Below are 21077 nucleotides of genomic sequence, written 5' to 3' on the forward strand. Positions count from 1 at the left end.
TGATGGCAGATGGACTATTTTGACGATGTCTTTCATACTTTTCTGGACCTTGACAGTGTTATTTACTTGGCAGTCTATGTGACAGTCACAAGCCTCCCGGTTTTCATCCCAAATATCTTAAATTGTGTTCCGAAGACGAACGAAGCTTTTACGGGTTTGGAACGACATGCGGGTAAGTGATTAATGGCAAAATTTTAATTTTGGGGTGGAGTAACCCTTTAAAACATGTTAATGATATTTACATGAATAATTTAATTTAAATTCATATTTTATGATTAAATTTTTTTTAATGCATTTTAAATTTTGTATTTATATATATATTTAAAAAAAAAAATTAGATTTTGGAATGAAATATGAGTCGTTGTTGTAGACAGGTTCTTGACTCTCATGTTAGTGATGTACCGGTGAGCGGCGAGGGTTTGCTGAGGGTGCTGTACTGATTGTGGACGTAGGGGGCGCTGTGACGGGAGCTGAAGGCCGAAGACGACGCCAACACTAACTCCTCCTTGATCAGACACACTTTCGGATGATCTTCCGGTAGATTGACCAAACGCTGCTCTAACGACACTCGCAGAAGATCCAAGCGCTGGGACGCTTCGCTGAGACGAGACTGAGCCTAGAACACAAACAAAACCTTCACCCTCATTCCTCAGATCCAAACAAATGCCAGCTTCTGTGTGTAATCTGTGTCAGCTTTTGTTTCTCCTAAGGTATTTGAGGAGGTGCATGTGTGTTTCTAACACCTCAGCGATGGCCTTCTTGTCCTGTGCTTTTCCAGCTCCCAGAAGTCTCAGCATGTTTTTGGCACCCTCGGCCATGGCATGTTCAACACGGTAATGATGCCAGAGCTCCTCGATACGGAGCTCCACCCCACACAGATCCGGCTTACCTGCAGAGACACACACACATGCATTAGATCCTGCTGGGTGATGCTATTAATAGAAACACACTATCACAAGACCTCCGTCACTGAGTGAAAATCTGTAATGAGCCTGTGTTTGATTTATGATTGTAATTAGGACTATTTAACAACGTGATACAACTTTAAATGAAAATCAGAAATGTTGCTGTGGCAACTAATTGAAATAAAATAAATTTAAGTTGAAGAACAAAACTGACTACAACTGGAAATGAAACTAACTGAAATAAAACTTAAAAAAAGACATTAAAATAATCAAAAACACACAACAAAATTACTAAAACTTACACTAAAATTAAAATAAACATTATTTGACAAATAAAATAAAAAGTAAACCTATTTTATTTCATTTAGTAGCCACAGGAACATTTCTGATTTTCATTTAGTTTAAGTTGAAGAATTAAAATGTGTAAAACTAAACTAAAATGAAACTGAAATAAATAAAAAAAACATAAAAACTAAATCTAAGTTTAAGTTAAAAATAAGAAACTAAAACCTAAACTAAGATTAAAATAAAAACAGTATATATATATATATATATATATAAATAAAAACAAAATAATATTTAAATCGAAATATTAATAAATACAATAATAGGAAATTAACAATACTAAAATAACACTAGGTTAGACATGGACCTCCTAAAAAACCCTCCACCTGACAGAAACAGCAGCTGAGGAACAGACCCTTTCACACACTCACAAACCTGCAGGATATATACAGAATGGCCAACTGCTCATACTATATTCACAGTATGCACTAAGTATGCCATGCACAGTATATATGGAGTACCAATATAAATGACTACATCTGCCAAAAAGTGCAGTATACAGCCAGAGAGCAGTGCAAGAAATGCAATGCGCTTGACCTGACTTTCCATTTCTAAAATAATGAATCAGAAATGACGTGAACCGTGATTTCTAGCACTTTAGCTCTTAGAATCAACATTATGATGAATCGAACTGACAGAACAAGATCTTTCTCTAACCTTAAACAAGACTCTGGAAGAGCAGAATTATCACCAAATGAAACAAAACAGATGTTATGGATCAACAAGAATTATCAAGTGAAACTGCAGCTCCCGCTGATGGAGAGACCCATCCTCAAATCCCCTCACAGGATGTCAAACGTCATTCCCCGAGCGGCCCGGCAATGGACGCTGATGGCCGAAGGGTGGAGCGGCATTAATAAATCTATTCTTAACCAGCCGCTGCCGTCTAGCCCCAGGACACATGAGACTTCAGCGCCGAAACACGCCATTAGTGTTCATTAGAGCCGCACGCTTCAGCTCTGTCCATTTCCTCCCTCCAGCTCTCATCTTTCTGTTTACATCTCACATCTTTCTTTAAATCTGACTCTTTTACTCTATCAATGAAGGCATTGAGAAATAACTTCATTAAGGGATAGTACATCCAAACATTTTCACACAGCTCTTTTATATACAACAGCCAGAAAATGTCACGCTCCAAAAAGCATCTACTGGTACTAAAAGTACCAGTCAATACAACTTGTGCACTATATTATAAGTCTTCTGAAGTCATTGTGTGAGAAACAGACTCAAACTTAACTCATTATTGACTGAAAGTCTTCCTTTATGCCAAAATTCTGGATTTGCATTTGCAAAACATTTGGTGTTGTTGCAGGCAAATGCCATTGGTTTGCAAAGTTTGACGGTGAATAGTGAATTAAATTTGGGTCTGTTCCTCACACAAGTTTAAAAGAACTGTCATTGTATAGTAAAGATGAGTTTAAATGTTCTTAATTTCTCCTTTTGTGTTCGTCTAAACAGACAAACAGCAGTCTGGAAAGACAGACAGTCATTTGTCACTTGCCAGAATTAGACTGTTTGACGAGATGACAGCAGACTGGTTTGCAAAACATATGGATTCGTGTCCTCACCATTTATGCAATATTACGCTGAATGCAAATAATTTTAGTAGCCTTATGTCACAATAGCACTGTTGAGTGAACCTGGGCTGCAGTATGGACAAGACTATGCCCCGATGGGGCAGTCGTGGCCTAATGGATAGAGGGTCGGACTTGTAACCCGAAGGTCACAAGTTCGAGTCTCAGGTCCGGCAGGGATTGTCGGTGGGGGGAGTGAATAACCAGTACTCTCTCCACCTTCAATACCACGACTAAGGTGAAACCCTTGAGCAAGGCACTGAGCCCCCAACGCTCCGGGTGGTTTAAATGCAGTTGGATGTTTTAAATGCAGAGCACAAATTCCGAGTATGGGTCACCATACTTGGCCACACGTCACTTCACTTTCACTAATGCTGAAGAAGTCTGACAATGTGAAATGAGACTCCCTCTAGAGAGGCAAACAGAGAAAAGTGATGTTAAGGGATCTTTACACTGCGTTTAAGCCATTAAAGAGATCTATGATCATGATAAGCTGCTAAACTCTTATTTGTCGGAGTGAGACTGACAGAACACATCTGTAGCGGTGAGACATACCCTGAATGTCGTCTGTCTGTTCGGTGGCCTGCATGGCTTTACGGATCTGCATACGGATGATGTCAATCTTCGTCTTACTGTCCTGCAGCATCTGCTGAGCTGACTGAAGCAGTTTTTTATCCTGGAGCATAGAAAGATGGATAGATGGAGACATCAAGGTAAAATGTAAGATAGATAGATAGACATCCAGACAGATACTGTAGACAGTCAGATAGACATACAGACTTCCAGATAGACAGTCAGATGGATAGACATCCAGATAGATAATCAGATAGAAAGACAGACAGATAGTCAGATAGAAAGACAGACAGACAGTCAGTCAGAGAGATAGATAGATAGATAGATAATCAGATAGAAAGACAGACAGTCAGATAGACAGTCAGATGGATAGACATCCAAACAGACAGACAGACATACAGATATAGACATTCAGACAGGTAGTCATATAAACATTCAGATAGACACCCAGATAGATAATCAGATTGCTAGACATCCAGATAGAGTTAGACAGACAGACAGTCATATATAGTTAGACAGTCAGATATAAACCGTCAGAGAGAGAGACAATCAGATAGATAGATATATACAGTAGACAGTCAGTACCTTGGTAACCCCATTGGCATAGATGGGGATCATGTTCTCTGCCCCCTGTTTGACCTTCAGTTCGATGTTGAGCTGTCGCTCCAGAGCCTTAATCCTGTCCTGATTGGCTGAAGAGCGACCTGGCGTCCCAAGAGACTGAAGGTCATCTGCGGGTCAAAGACAGGGTCAAACATTCATCTGGGGTCACGGTCTAACAGGATTATGAGGACTGTAAATATATAGACAACAAATCACATCATCAAATGACAATTTTATCACAAATTTACATTAAACTCATTTATTGCATGTAGTCTTAAAGATGAGGTAATAATGATGACCCCTGACCTTTGCTGTCATCGTGACCCTTGACTACGATGTGGGCGTCCAGCTCTTGCAGCTGAGCGTGGAGCGAGTCCAGTTTGCGGCTGGAGCTGCGTAACTGGCTCTCCACCTGCTGGGCATTGCGTTTGTCAGTGGTGGCCCGTCGCAGGTTCTCTGCACCCGCTTTTATCTTCAGCTCCTTCCGGATCTCCCTCCGGATCCTCTCTCGCTGCTCATCCAACCGCTGCTGCACGCAGGAGTCTGAGAAATCAGAGTTCTGGTCCAGTCCCAGCTGCTCCAGGACGGAAAAACCATCCGAATCCTAGGAGAAACAGGAGGGGTCATGGCAGGCTGAGGTTATGTATGACAGAATGATAAATAGATAGAACAATAGACAGACAGAAAAAAATTGAGACAGAGACAGGCAGATAGAATAATGGATAGATTGATAGATAGAAAGATCCACAGAGACAGATACAATGATAGATAGCTAGATAGACAGACTAAGACAGGTAGATAAAATGATAGATTGATAGACAGAGAATAATAGACAGATAGAATGATGCATAGAGACAGACAGAAAGAAAGACGGATAAAACAGACAAGACTGATAGAATGATGGACAGACAGAAAGAAAGAGTATGGCTGTAACACTCATCAATAGGACTAACTCTGTAAGGGACAAATTTACTACAAAAGTTCAGGAAAAAAAATAGGCATAAAAATAATCTACCTTGGTTCAATGACAACTTACGGAAGCTGATGAAGAACAGGGACTCAGCATTAAAGATGGCTATTAAGACAGGAAGGGATATCGACAGGCTTTGTTATAAAGGACTGCGGAATAAAGTTACTCGAGAGCTGCGAGTAGCTAAATCAAATTATTATCTTCACCAATTGAATGAGGTAAAAGGAAACAGCAAATTGATTTGGAAAAATGTTAATAGTCTTCTACAGAAGGAGATAAATTCTCCAGGAGATGTCAAGATCAAAGTTCAAGGAAATTTTATTCTAGATGATTATTCCATTGCTACTGTTTTTAATAATTTTTTTATTAATTCTGTTAACGAACTGGGGGAAAATTTGTAAAAATGGAAAGAATTATTCTACCGTCTGATGGTGATAGCCAAGGTTTTAACCTAGCCATGACTAATAAAACACAGGTTAACAAAGTTATCAGCTCATTAAGAAATACTAAATGTAGGGATGTTCATCAATTTGATACTAAGTTTCTTAAAACTCATAAAGATACTTTAGCTGCTATTATCTCTCATTTAATTAATTTATCATTTGAATATAGTGTTTTTCCTACTGCATGGAAGCAAGCCATTGTTTCTCCTATTTTAAAATCTGGGGATCATTTTGAGGTAAGCAACTATAGACCAATCAGCATATTTCCAGTAGTCTCAAAGGTTGCAGAAAAGGTAGTTTACATTTAACAGAGCAAATAAAATCTAAACTTGACAAAGGTGGAACAGTTGGTGCCATATTTTTAGATTTGCACATTAATGATCTCCCACAGCAGTGCGAAGGGATACAAGTGCAAATGTATGCTGACGATACTGTTATTTTTACACATGCGAGAACAGCAGAGTTAGCAGCTAAAAAGCTAAATGTTGCTATGGAAAGTTTTACACAGTGGTTAGAGCAATCGTGTCTTACCTTGAACACTGGTAAAACAAAACGGATGATTTTTTTCTAAAATGAATGTGTGTTCTTCCAATGCAGATATTTTTATAAATGGTGAAAAGATAGAAATTGTTACTGAGTTTAATTATCTTGGTTTAACGCTGGATCCAAATCTTAGTTTTAAAAAACATGTAAAGAAATTGGTGAGGACTATAAAATATAACTTGATCAATTTTAGACAAATTAGACAATGTCTACCCACTGATGTAGCCAAGACTTTTATGCATGCTACAATCTTTTCTCATCTGACATACTGTCTGACATGTTGGGGTCAAGCAGGGGAAACTGTTATTAAACCTTTAAAATCTCTTTATAAACAGACCTTAAAAACTCTAGACAAAAAGCCTAACCAATATCACCACTGTAGGGTTCTCGAGAAATACCTTTTTTTGAGCTTTGATAATTTTAGACTTTTCTCAAATTTGTTTATGGTATATAAAATTTTAAATGGTTTAGCCCCTTCTATACTTCGTGATTTTGTGCATTTTCGCTCTACAGTCTCTGTAAGATCTACTAGATCATCATCTACTAGTGATTGTGTTGTTCCTTTTCGTCATTCTGCCTTTGGGTTATCATCTTTCTAAGTGAATGCTATTATTCACTTGAACACTCTACCAGAAGACATAAGGATGTGCACATCTATTGACATGTTTAAATTAAAACTAAAATTTTATTTAAAAGCAACTCAAATCTGTAAACACTGATATAGTTGTGGCTTAACTGAACGTTATTTTTACTGTTCTTTTTTGGCTCTGATGGGATGTGTTATTTTGTTCTTATGTCTATCTGGGATTATGATTACCTGCCAAGGGACCGCGGATGAAAACTAGCCATTGGCTAAATTCGGTACAATGCATGAAATGGAAACATTTATGTTAAAATTGTACATGGTCCCTTTTCAAATAAAGTTTAATAACAATAAAAAGAATGAGACGTAGATTGACTGATTTATAGATTGATATAAGGATAGACAGACAGAAAGAGTGAGAGAGATGATACATAGAATGATGGACAGGTAGAACGACAGAACAACAGAGAATGATAGACAGAAACAGAGACGGAAGATAGAGAGATAGACAGATCAATAGACAGACAGACAGATACTCAGGTTAAATCTGCAGTTGATGAAACATCAATGAAAGAACATGGAAGTACAGTAAATATGTGTAGTTTCTGTAATCTGAATTTCCATTCAATTATAGCAATGATGGTTTCAAAGAAATGACTTTGAAAGAAAAGTGGAATTATCAGTTCTGCCTGTGAGTATCTAGTTTACTTGCTTTTTGAGTTCCTCAATAAATAAATAAATAAACACTCTGAAAATCCATGTATTAATGACACAGATCTTGTAGACTCACTGCATCAGTAAACATAACACTGTTTCCTGGTGGACTGGTACAAACCAGTGCACATTGATTTCAAAAGACCGAAACGAAGAGTGTGATGTCTGAGACTTAGACTCTTAACAGATCCGGGGTCAGTGACGGTGCTCTGCTGTACATTGATTCAATACGACCATAAATAACTCCCTCACAGCGGGACATAAACACACCACCTGCTCTTAGACCAAACACACTGACATCTCAAACCTACAACGACAGTCCAGACCAGTGTATTTCAGAAGAGAAATCAAATATTAAACTTGGGAATGTCACTCATTAGATCAAGTGTCTGTATCTGCAGTGATTTTGATGCTTTTTAGTGCAAGGAGTGAGGGAACTCTTATTGCAAAAGAGCACACACAAAAAAACTTTTTTTTTTTATTTTTTATTATTTTATATATATACACGTTTTTATGTTTACAAAAGGGCTAGTCTCTGTTGCTCACCAAGGCTGCATTTATTTGAGCAAAAATACAGTAAAAACAGTGAAATATTATTAGAATTTAAAATAACTGTTTTCAATATGAATATATGTTAAACAGTAATTTATTCCTGTGATCAAAGCTGAATTTCCAGCTTCATTACTCCAGTCTTCAGTGTCACATGATCATTTAGAAATCATTCTAAAATGCTGATTTGCTGCTCAAGAAACATTTCTGATTATTATTAATGTTGGAAACATTACAATATAATGCATTCTTGCTGAATAAAAGTTTTTCACTTTAAAATATATTAAACCAGTTTTTACTTTTTACATTCATACAGCACTTTATACAATACAAATGACTTAAAAGCAGCTTTACAGTAAAATTAATCACAAAAAGTTTTAGCAAGCAATAATTTCTTCAATAACTTCAAGTACAACAAGGCTTTCCAGAGGATCTAATACATTTACAGTGAAATTAAGTGCTTTTAAATTGGTCTTTGCAGCTGTAATTGAAACTACTGTTGTAGTCTTTGTTAGCGATCAGTAATGAGTCAGCAGTGGTGTGAGGAGAATCAAAGGGCAGCTCTGCGGTTCAGCGCTCATGCAGAGGAAGTCAACAACATCAAGAGAAACCTTATCATCATGGATAGTGTCGACCCGCATACAGAAGTTCTCTTTTGCGTTTTGTTTTCGTTAGCCAATACGGACACAAGAGACACAGAGAATCGCACAGACTGAGCTGAACTGTAATCAAACATCACCCAGTTGAAATATAACACACTTGTACAGTTCGCACAGCCATTTAAAGACTAAACACACGTCTGGCGGTGTAAATAGAGCAGGTACCAGACTCAAGACACCGCAGAAACATTCAGCTGCGTTATATTTCAGCTGACGACACACATGAACATTGTGACTCAATAAGGAAGTTCTGCCATGAGCAGCTCACTTACAAAACACACAGGAAAAGTCACTTCAGTACGTTCAACACACACATAAAACATGTAGGAAAGAAAAACCGCTCTTTAATCTCTTTAAAATCTCAATAGTTCCTTCAGTTCAATGGAGTTTTGCTTAAGTCTCCTGCTTCTCGAATGCTTCTTCTTTCAAAAAGACACAATTAATCTCACATTTATCTCAGAAAAGATCTCAATGTCTAAAATTAGCCAAGATCTCAAAGTCTGCCATCAAAAGTCAGAGATCTCAATGTGTACACATAAACATATTAACATTTCTCATCAGATGGATCTGATCTGCTCTCCCTGTTAATTTTCTAGCTCTACAGTCACATTTGGAAATAAAACAAAGATTATTGTGGGTATGTTTTACAAAACACTATTTCAGTTTATCATGTTTAATATAACATGTTATTTGCTGTTTCTTTATAATTACGTGTGAAACTTACTAGCAATCTTTCAGTATAAATTGAAAATCTTACACCAAATTGTTGTCAGTATATATTCTTATTTGATGACAACTAGTGACTCATTTGGGTCGTTATTTCTCACATGAATCCTATGTATTTAAATACTCATTCCTGATCTATTGCTAATGATCCATCAGATCATGTTTCTAATGCAAAAAAATGTATCTTCATGCTTTGAAATTTCTCCTCCTCTGCAACAACTTTCCTTTTCCTCTCATGTCATCAATCCATCTTATTCATCAGCCACCTTCAGACAGATACACGTTCAGCATCCGATCATTTATTCAGAAAAAGAAAATCAAGTCCTGGCCTAATTTTATCATTATATCCTGTTTCACCCAGAAACACGTCATATTACGGAAGTCGAATGTGTTGTGAACACCACTAAGCTCTGAGCAGCATTAGTTTTTACTACAAACACGGTTCAGAAACATCATAAACGCAAAATCACAACAGCTATGAACCACAATCATAATGATCTTCAGCTCACAAAGGTTTAGTTCAGGCCTTAAAGGCTTAATTAAGCCAAAAATGTAAATTCTGTCATCATTAATCCATCCTCGTGTTGTTTCAAACCTTTTAGACTTAAAGGGGTCATATGATGCTGCTAAAAAGAACATTATTTTGTGTATTTGGTGTAATGAAATGTGTTTATGCGGTTTAAGGTTCAAAAAACACATTATTTTCTCAACTATTAATACTACTACAATAGTATAATAAAATATACTAAAGTAACTCTTTAAAATATCTTCTTTTATGTTCCACAGAAAAACTCAATTCATACAGGTTTGGAACGACTTGTGACGGCCAGGTTTTGAGCTCCTACCACATGTTCGACCTCCGCTGGGCTGGAGGGAAACTCCTCCAGCGAACAATCTCCCGCATCTCCTTCACTGTCCATCACCTCCTCTCCTCTCCCGTTCTCCTCAGATCAAACACGGTTCTGTCTGTTATTAGAGCCACTGACACAGAAATATTTAAAATAATAATAAAGAATAAGTAACAACAACACAACAACGTTGCAAAAACTTTAAAATTAAAACTGAAAATATAAAAATATAACTCAACTATTAATACTACTACAATAGTATAATAAAATATACTAAAGTAACTCTTTAAAATATCTTCTTTTATGTTCCACAGAAAAACTCAATTCATACAGGTTTGGAACGACTTGTGACGACCAGGTTTTGAGCTCCTACCACATGTTCGACCTCCGCTGGGCTGGAGGGAAACTCCTCCAGCGAACAATCTCCCGCATCTCCTTCACTGTCCATCACCTCCTCTCCTCTCCCGTTCTCCTCAGATCAAACACGGTTCTGTCTGTTATTAGAGCCACTGACACCATATACTGCGATGGCTTCCGCTCACAGAGAACGACAACAACAGCTTCCTGTTAATCTCTACATAACACACAAGAGACAATTGCTGTTTGCACAGGAACACACAGGCACACACGGGCACGTGGATGGTTCGCTTTTGAAATCTCTCGACCAACTTCCTGCTCAGAGACGAGCTCTGCAGCTTGGCACCATTACATGTCTGTATGTTTTAATACACAGTATGACATTTGCAAACTTTTGTGACTGTTCTGAACCAAAGAGGAAATGAAACCATTCAAACAAAAACACTCACAAGTGCATAATACAAACACACTGCCTTAAATTCACTGCAACTGAAATACCATTTCTAGAATAAAGAACATAATGAATAATGATGAATAATAAGATCAGATTTGTAGAAATTTAGCATTATATCACTTGCTCAGCAATGAGATCCTCTGCAGTGAATGGGTGCCGTCAGAATGAGAGTCCAAATGGCTGATAAAAACATCACAATAATCCACAAGTAATCCACACCACCCCAGTACATTAATTAATGTCTTGTGAAGTGAAAAACTTTGTAAGAAACATATCCATCATTAAGATGCTTTTAACTTTGTTACAAATATGAGTCAAAATACAAGTATCCATAAAATTGCTTCCACCAGTGAAAAAGTCAATCTCCTTAGGAGATAAATACACAGATTAAGGACTGTTTAAGCAAAAACAGCTCTAAACAAATATGTTGTGGATTTTGATGTGAGAGGAAAACAGGGAATGGAGTTTTTCACTGAAGGAAGTGTTAGTATGGATAATGGACTTTTTAAGCAACGGTTTGAAGTTAAAAATGCCTTGATGGATTTGTTTCTTACAAACATGCAGCTTTTGGCTTCACAAGACATTAATTAATGTACTGGGGTGGTGTGGATTACTTGTGGACTATTGTGATGTTTTTATCAGCTGTTTAGACAATCATTCTGATGGCACCCATTCACTGCAGAGGATCCGTTGCTGAGCAAGTGATGCTACAGTTCTCCAAATCTAATGAAGAAACAAACTCATCTACATCTAGAATAGTCTGAGGGCGAGTACATTTTCAGCAAATATTCATTTTTGGGAGAAATGTTCCTTTAATGTGTGTGGTTATCCATATAAAGGCACAGGACTTAAGGTCTCTACTGTCTTCATATGGTTCTTTCTGCAACATCTAGTGACGCAAAACAGAGAAGTGAGTTATTATTGTATCAAGCTACTCTAAAGAAAGAGATCTATGTTCTGAATATAAACATTATCTATCATTATGATCATGCATCTTTCATCTCAGGTCCAAATTTGACCAGGTTAAACTGAGGCACTACATTCCAAAATGACACTGGAAACCTTCCCGTGATGCTTCACAGGGTCTGTAAGGCTCCACCCATGAGGCCCCACCCACAAATCAGACTGACAGCGTAACACTCAGGTATTCCAGCCGGGAACGTTTTCCAGAAGCCATCTGACTGCTGTATTTACAGACAACATTACACAGGAACCGAACAACACGAGTTCATATATCTACAAAACAGCCGGAGCGAAGCAAAGCCACTGAGGTACACAAATCACCCTAGCAACTACCTACCAAATGTCTTAAAAACTATCTTTAACAAATAATAAAATAGCATTTAGGGGACAAAAACATTAGGAAAAATCTTTAAACCATCACCAAGAACACCCTAACGACTGCCTAAGCCCTAGCAACTGCCTAGCTACCACCAAGAACACCCTAGCAACTGCCTAAGCCATAGCGAAAGCCTAGCTACTGCCAAGAACACCCTAGTGACCACCAAGAACACCCTAGCAACTGCCTAACAACCACCAAGAACACCCCAGCAACTGCCTAGCAACTACTCAGAACATCCTATCAACCAACTAGCCATGCCTTAACACCACCTAAACACACCCATAGCAACAGCATATCAACGCAAACACAATGCTCCAGGTAATAAAATGAAACCCAGAAACAAGCTCCAAATATCATGTTTGTTTTATTGTTTATTACAGCGTGTATCGTGGGTTTTGTGCGAAGTAGATCAAATTTCAAGAGATCTGAATGATTGCTAGTCCACACGTCTCACTGAGTGAAAACTACACCTGAGTCTCTAAACATCTCACAACTGATCAATGAAAGACGCGTGTGGACGAGAGAAATTAAACACGGTCAGTGAGAGAGAGAGAGAGAGAGCGAGAGAGAGAGAGAGAGAGAGACAGGAAGTCATTAGTGAGGGTTGAGTGGACTGATCCATTTCTCTTAGTGATTTTGGCAGAAACAACGAGCAACTTAAATGTAATAAAAACTGAATTAGCAGAAGGACTCTTGCTTCTGAGAAAGACAAAAATCCTATGAACGGATCTCAGAAAACCAACCAAATCACGCTAAATATACCTCAACACTAATCAGTGCACTTCTAAAGCACTTCTTACACCAACAGTGTGTATTGTCAGTCTTTTAAAAAAGTAAATATAAATTAAATTAAAATAAAATAGTGCAGCACTCAATCATTCATCATTTATCATTCAGGTGTTTACAATTCTTGTATAACTCTGTTTTTGTTTTACATATTATTACTTTTTTTTTTTACAGTGTAACATACTGTACTATACTGTTATGCCATCTACTATTTGTATTATTGTTTATATATATATATATATATATATATATATATATATATATATATTTTTACATTTACATTTAGTCATTTAACAGACGCTTTTATCCAAAATATAACCCAGAAATGAGCTACAAATATCAGATAATGTGTTTAAGTTTAGCATGATTCTTCAGACCTTTTAATTAATGTCAATGTGAAACGCAAATGCATTTTACTTCCATATTTCAGAACAAAACCATATATTTACTGAAAAACAGACAAGACTTGATTTGAATCGATTCAATGGTGAAACACCTCTATATGAGCTGGTTGAAAAAAAATAGATTAAAAAGATGAACGTATTTTTTTCTGATGAATCAATAACACTATCAATACAATTTTAATAAAGTCCATTTTGATTTCACCTTTGAACATTTAACATCTAAACTCTGCTGGAAGCTTCAGTGAAGTCTCGTTCTGACACGGATCATCAGTGTTCAGAAAGCAATCAGACACAATCATGACTGTCTGTGAAATCACACGGACATTTCAGATGAAACTCTGCTGCACACAGATGTATTATTCAGAGTCACATTAAGACTTCAGAATGAATAATGTGTGTGCGGCCTCCGTCAGCATCTGCATTCATGCATGCGTCTGAAGGTTTCAGCTCTTTCTTCACGTTTTTGGCAGATTAATTATAATTATTAGTAACTCAACTGATGAGAGACTGCAGGTCTAAGAATTATACAACAATTATAAAAATGTAGTTTAAAATAATGTATAGCCAGTGATAAGTATAAGCCAGTGGTCGAATTGAATGGGGATGGTGGGGTGGGAGGTCCTGTGATTACAAATGATTACAAAATTAGTCTAATTTTTAAAAGATTTTATTTAACAAAAAATAAGCTTTTTTTTAAAGATATTATGGTTTATGAGCTGTTTTTCATGCCAAAAGTTAAAATTTGTATTTCTTTTTATGTATTTCTTTTTTGTGGGGACATTTGGTCCTCATAATATAGGTAGCATAAACCAATACACACACACACACACACACACATGTACACAATCTATGTGTGTCTGTGTACCAAATGAACTAAATCATTGGTCTCTAATTCAGTTCCTGGAGGACCACAGCTCTGCACAGTTTAGCTCCAACCCTAATCAAACAGACCTGATCCAGCTAATTAAGCTCTTCAGGATTACTAGAAACTTCCAAGCAGGGGCCCGTTCTTCATACATCGCTAACTCAGTTAGCTAGATTTGATTGTTGACGATTATTTGGTTCTTCGAAGCTCATCCCGGAGTTGCTGTCAGAGCAACAGGTCCTTAAGCTTAAACCTGCTCGGGAGCATCTTATTTCATGTAAACAGGATTAGATCGCATCTTTTTAAGCAGAATTGATACCTAAAATATGTCCGCTACCTCCGCTACTTTATTACAAGAGTATCCTACTAATCCAGGGACAATAATTTAAAATAATAATAATTTAAAAATTAATTTAAAGATGCTGTCACGTAACAAATCTGTTCAAATATAAAATTAAATTACTTGCTAATTACTACATTGAAATGAAAATGTAAAGCCTGTAAAAATATTAGAAATCGTGAATATAAATAATTGGGAAACATGTAAAAAAAATCAAATAAAAAATAAAAACAGTCCACATTTCATTTATCTATTATAACATTTATGTAGTTTTGTTCGCTTGGCTGTTTCCTTATAAAAGTCCAGAAATTTGTCAAGTGCAATTATCTCAGATAACTCAATCCAGCCATACTAATCATCAACAACAGGTGCGTTCGAAGAACCGAATTAGCCAGATCCTGATTAGCGCGATGATATCATCTTGGATGTGACATTTCATCTCGGATGTAATAAGCGACGTACGAAGAATGGGTCCCAGGTGTGAGTTGGAGCTAAACTCTGCAGAGCTGTGGCCCTCCAGGAATTGAGTTTGAGACCACTGACCTAAATGATGACCTTTTTGTGTGATATTGACAAATGATAATATTTAACAAAATATGTAACATTTTGGGGGGGATTTGTTGATGGCGATAATTAATATTTTACTGAGTGTGTTTTTGTGCTGGTTTAGGCTTGTCATGAATAAATAAATATGACACTAAAAACGCCAGTAGGTGGCGACAAGTGTCTGTTTTAATGAATGATTCAATGAATCCTTCAATCAAACAATTCTTTTAAAATGGGGTTAAATAGGGTCTATAAAAAGCAGCACAACACCTCAAATATGTTAAAAACTGAAAATATTTGCAAATTAATAGCTAATATTTTCACTTTATGCGTCTCGTTTGCTGAATTCCTTCCTCATATTATTCTTGAGGATGTCATGCAAAAGCGCTGTAAACATTAAACCAAAGACTCAAAAATAGCCAGTGAGTAAAGCTTTCCTAGCTTATTTTGTTGAGCTTGAGCTCTTTATAGAACGTTAAGGAATCTGTGAATAAAAAAAGGACGGCAGACAGAAGCTATGTAGTGAAATAAACTTGTGCAAAATTGAGTGCATACAATTTTTATGTGCAGTTTAAGTTTTTATGCACATCTTGGCATTTCCATCCAGCGTCTTACCCCAAAACGTGCATAAAAATACATGGATAGAAACATAGCTAGTGCTATGCGTTCATCCTGAAGCAGTCAAAACAAACTGAGGTGGTGCAGCATCTGACATCATTTCCTGTATGTACAGGGTATATCCTGCTGTTATTAAGATTCTATGGATTAGGGTTCTAACCATAATAACGGATCACTCACTGAAAGACTGTATGTATGTTTCTGGACTTTGTCAGGATTTACTGCAGTACAGAAAGGGATATTAATTCACTGAATTCTATTAAAAGAAAAGCTGATTACATTTACATAATCTCTGACCCAGATCATGATGAATATTTGCTTTAAATGATGCTTTTACTTTGTTGTCATTCGTTGTCACTATCGAGATTATTTTAAAGGGATTGTTCACCCAAAAAGTACAATTCTGTCATTTACTCACCAAATGTTGATGACTATTAATTTTGTGGAACACAAAAGGAAATGTTTTCTTCATATTCAAACCTAAGCCGAACCTGGACACATGTCTTGTGCACATAAGTCATATTGACTACCGTTATGACACTTTTAAGAAGCTTGTTCATCATTTTAAGAGCTTGACAGTTGCCAGCCCAGCCACCATCCACTTTTTGCTCGATTAGAAAAACAACAGCGTGAAGGGGTTTGTTCAAACTGAGGGGTTTGTTCATATATCATTCGCAGTGTTTTATAACATTTTGTTCCTAAAACATGGTGAAAATGCTTTGTTTTGTCTGATTTATAGCATGATAACAATAGAAATCCAAAATATCCTCAGTAAAAACATTTTACTGTAATATGTCAACAAAATGAAACAAGAATTTTGAACCTGGCTTTGTCCAATGTTCAGATTTATTCAAATGAATGCATATTTAATTAATGCCTCATTTGCATAGTTAAACATAACATTTCAGAAATGCTGTCTTATACTGCGATTAATCAGTTGGGGAAGTATGATATCTATTATTTATATTTTTTTATCCTTTTCACCTGTAGTGTCTTGCCTTAAAGAGCAGGAGTCTAAAAGTCTACTTTATCAACTGGCATCAACACTAAACTAGGGTGAGGATGCAGAGGAGGAAATTTGCATCAAGCTTTCATGCGCAAATCTACAGCATTGGTTTCCGAATGAGGTGGTCAAAATGTACTCGTGTTGTCAAAACATCACTGTCTCTCATTACGTTTCGATGGCGCTCATGTTTCTCTTGTAATGTAAACAGATGGTGAATTTCACCACAAGGACCCTTCAAGCCATCGAAGATGTTTCTCTCCAATCACGATGGACAGAAAGCTCATAACGGGCGCGCTCGCATTACCAGCGGTGACACTCACTGAGCCCGAGGGTATTAGGGCTGATTTCTGCTCTCCTCGCAGAAGAAAAACATTTGGACAATTGTTTTAGCAAACGACCCACAGCAGGTTATTGATTTTGTGCAATGAGCTTTAATGCATCTAATGGGCTGTAAAAGCAGGGGGTGAAGAGGGACACGGCCAGGCTAAAAGGATCATGGGGCGGATCTTTCTCCAGTGAGCAGGCCAGTTATATAAACACCTCACAGATAAATCTCACCGGCAGAAACATACCAAACAAGTACACAAAAGCAGACATGGTTGCAAGCAATGTGTCATTTAACATACTAAACCTTCCTGTCGTGTTGGTCAATTTGACCCACATTTGATTTAATTGCTTGCAAATTGGTAAACTATTAATTTCTTCTAAAAATGCTGTTACTTTCTCATTCAGGGTCATAAATGCACATGCAAAGTTTTAACAAATCGATGTGTTTCGTAAAGTCTTTTGGTACAAATTTTGGTTACATCAAAATAGTGTTGTGGTCAAACTGACCCCCATTGGTTCCCATGTTATTCACCAAAAATCAACACTTTGAAAAACAGCAAAAATATGAAATTCAAGACTCAAAAGTGACTCAAAACTAAAGACTGGTTTTCAGGAGTCATCCATGGAGAATTTGCCATTTCTTCAACTATTTGAGTTTCACAGTCTAAAAGTTTGTGAAATAATGTTGTTGGTTGTTCTTTTTTTGGATCTCAATTAGTAGTCTGTTGCAGGACTGTGTGAGAAGGCCAGTTTACCCTCACAAGGGTTTGAGAACCAGACATATAGACATTTACACCAAGTACAAATAGCGGTTAATACTATTTATACTGAGTACAAATAATGTTAGATAGCATTAATGGTTAGCTGTAGTTATTTGCAGCTGTGATCAATCCAAGACCAATGATTTGTGTGCAAATAGTCACTATAAGTAGTCAATAAAACATCAAGTACGTGTTTTTATTTTGTGTCTGTGCAGCTGATTTTAAACAAAAATATCCAGGTCGAATTGACCCACAACACAAAGGGTGTAAGAGTTCAAATGTCTCATATTTTAGCCTGTTTTTATACGAATCTTTAGTTTTTCTCTTAATGTCTTAATGGCAAATTGCACAGAAACCAGTGGGGGTCAGTTTGACCCGCAACACAAAAGTAATATTCAGATTTTCAACACAACAGGAGGTTAAGCTACTGCTCAATAGCGCCTCTTGTGGCAACACTTAAAAGCACTCAAAATGCAACCAAGACAAAAAAATTATAGCTAAATTACAGCTAATAAGTATAGCTAAATGCATTTGCATTCATCTTGAATAGAATGTGTTTTCTATCTCTGACCATCAGTTCAGTTTAACATTTGTGCTGAAACATTAAAAACGAGTCTAAACCCTTAATGGTAGACATACCGTACTGACAGAGAACAGCTGAGCCAGCCAGCTGATACAGTTTCTCATCTACGGTACAGCAAGATGGGCTCAGAAAAAGCTGTTTAATTTTTAATTCTTCCCAGGACGAAGCTGAAACATCAATGTCGCAGGGCCCTGATTTTCTGTTGCATTTAGCAGTAAGACTTACACTACTTGGCTTCCTCTTTCAATGTGCATCTGTGGGATTTTTAGACTTGTTTTGTGATCCACCAACTATTGACATTATGAAACTATTATAATTCAGGGATTCTCATTCTAGAGGCCATTTAATTTAATAACAACAACAACAACAACAACAAAAATGCTTATGGCCCTATAAATAAGAACGCCAATATAAAAACATCAATAAATGTGGTCTATTTCCCTTGAATTGAAGGACTGCAAATTGTAAATGTGTGCATCTATCTACTACAGGTTTATTATTAAGAGTGCAATAGCATATAAATGACCTCATGTATACAAATAATTAAACTCCAATTTTGATTTCATGATGTCTGTAAATTTCAAGAAACAATTTATTTTCCTCATCTGATCACACCCTAATGGTTCATATTTGGGGCTTGCAAAATGGAGCCTGATGACCACAACAACAGACAGTCCAACATCAAACAAGTGTTCTGCAAAACACCAGAGAGAAACCAATTCAATTACTGCCGAGATATTCTCCTGAAACTTCTAAGACATGCTGGCAGACCGTCATTGTTACAGTTACATTTACAGGAATCATGTAAACAAGACTGAAACAGCTGCTGGCCGCTCACCACACTGTGTACCAGCACTTCAAAGGACAAACCTGCTGTAGAACAATTACGAAAAGAGCAAATCTAGGTAATTTACCCTACATTACGCCAGCAACAAGATTACACTGCAGTCCAAATGCTAAATAAGAGAAATAGTTTTCACAGAGCTCATTATAATCACAAAACTGTAATAAATCCTCAAAAAGGGTGACTGAGGGCAAAGGAGAGTTCACCTAACGTCCACCTGCTTCTGTTTACTCCTTTTTACAGTCTATACTCCAACGAGAACACTAAAGGTCCGTTCACACAAAGAACAAAAAACATATTAGCGTCCACACTAACGCACGATAACGTTCTGTTTATTAGAAGCGCACTGCAGTTTTGTCTTTTGCCGCTTTGCAAAATAAACCAACCCTAATCGCTGAGTAAAAAAATGCGATAAATAACCCAGTCTTCGCTAGCTGTACTAAGGTAGTAAGAGACAGAAGAATATGTTCATTCTATCTGTTTAGTATCAATTTACAGAAGTATTCAAGTAGCTTTAAAGACAGCGCGCACTCACACAGAGACTAATAAAGAATAGATTATGTGAAGTGCATTAGAGCATCGCGGTTCATTCACAGGAGCGACAGATGGTCTAAACTTACACGCATGGAGCCGGTTTTGTTGATGGCCATCTCAGGTGACAGGGAGCGGAGATGCCGATGCTTCTCACCTGAGCAGCTTCAGTTTCACTCTAACGACGCATCATAACGGCAGTGGGGCGTTAAATAGGCTACCCGATACGGCGATGAAGCAGATGCTTTGCTCGGTCATAAAGATCAAATCCAAGGGGCCACTTCTGCGAAAATGCGTGTCGTGAACTCCCTTGATAAAGCAGAGGAATTAGTTTTATTTGTCGCCCTGTTTAGGCTGGATCGCGTTCATGAATGTATAGCATAATGAATAAAGGGAAAGTGCTTTCCCTGCGTCTGGGTCAGATATGCATCCCTGGTACACCGAAGTCCAAAATCAGACCCTAAAGTGCATCTCCGGACGATCAAATCCAAATCGACTGAACGATCCCGGTCCGGTTCACTGCTAAGAGTGGTTCATCAGGAGGGTCCTGCCGCCGTCATTCTGTGATGAGACTAAAGCACGCGTAGACAGTAGGCTACCGTCACCCGGCGATCTTGAGCTCCGGTGGTGGCACGCGCCCTGGCGCTCGACCAGCCGCCTGCGCGCAGCGGAGCGTTGTCATGTGATGGACGTGTGTCTGCCGTAGAACATCGCGCTTTCGTTTTCCTTTTAATCGTTTTACAACACGAGTTGAGCTTTATGCTAAGTGAAATTCACATCGATGCTCTAGGAATATAAACCCCCCGACAATTAATTAAATAACAACAGTTATAGAGAACTATGAAATCGCATTGCAATTACCCTGATAGCACACGTACGTCACGGAGACTATTTGCCGTCTGCATTTACATCTGCAAGACGTAGGCCTATTTTTATTTTTATTTTTTTTGAGTGTTTGCTCATATGCACGACGTTTCCTATCAGATGTCAAATAGATGTCTATTAGATGTCTTTAAGATGTTTAGGATTTAGAATGTATGTAAAACTGACATTTTAAAGATGCCTGTCAGATGTTTGTACACAGCAGATGCTTTCCAGATCAAACGATCTTTAACAGACATCTTGCAGACATACGTGTGCTATCTGGGATAGCACTGAAATTGCTTAAGAAAATACATTTTTCAGCTTTTAGCTGAACGAACAATGCTTTCACGTCTGCAGGGAGTGGCATCTGATGCCATAATGCTAACCTGTCATCTTTTCATCATATTACAAAAC

The 21077-nt window shown here is 37.4% G+C and overlaps 1 protein-coding gene across 4 annotated transcripts in view; it reads right to left on the minus strand.

Annotated features, from left to right (window-relative positions):
* The window catches only part of pkn1b (protein kinase N1b), a 33290-nt gene extending 12887 nt beyond the window's left edge, over positions 1-20403 (minus strand). For 3 of the 4 annotated variants that reach the window (XM_016466306.1, XM_016466307.1, XM_016466305.1), the window contains exons 1-6: positions 10033-10165; positions 4307-4604; positions 3983-4128; positions 3380-3500; positions 744-889; positions 403-616 (exon numbers count right to left, since the gene is read on the minus strand). In XM_016466306.1, the coding sequence (XP_016321792.1) occupies positions 403-616; positions 744-889; positions 3380-3500; positions 3983-4128; positions 4307-4604; positions 10033-10107 (1000 nt within the window). In that variant the 5' untranslated portion in view covers positions 10108-10165. Of the gene's footprint in view, positions 1-402; positions 617-743; positions 890-3379; positions 3501-3982; positions 4129-4306; positions 4605-10032; positions 10166-19888 lie in introns of those variants that run through there. The other variant, XM_016466308.1, reaches the window with a different exon arrangement.
* Positions 20404-21077: the final 674 nt, after the last annotated feature.

The sequence above is a fragment of the Sinocyclocheilus anshuiensis genome, unplaced genomic scaffold (genome assembly GCF_001515605.1).
Source record: "Sinocyclocheilus anshuiensis isolate Anshui unplaced genomic scaffold, SAMN03320099.WGS_v1.1 scaffold464, whole genome shotgun sequence".
In the NCBI taxonomy this organism is placed as follows: Eukaryota; Metazoa; Chordata; class Actinopteri; order Cypriniformes; family Cyprinidae; genus Sinocyclocheilus; species Sinocyclocheilus anshuiensis.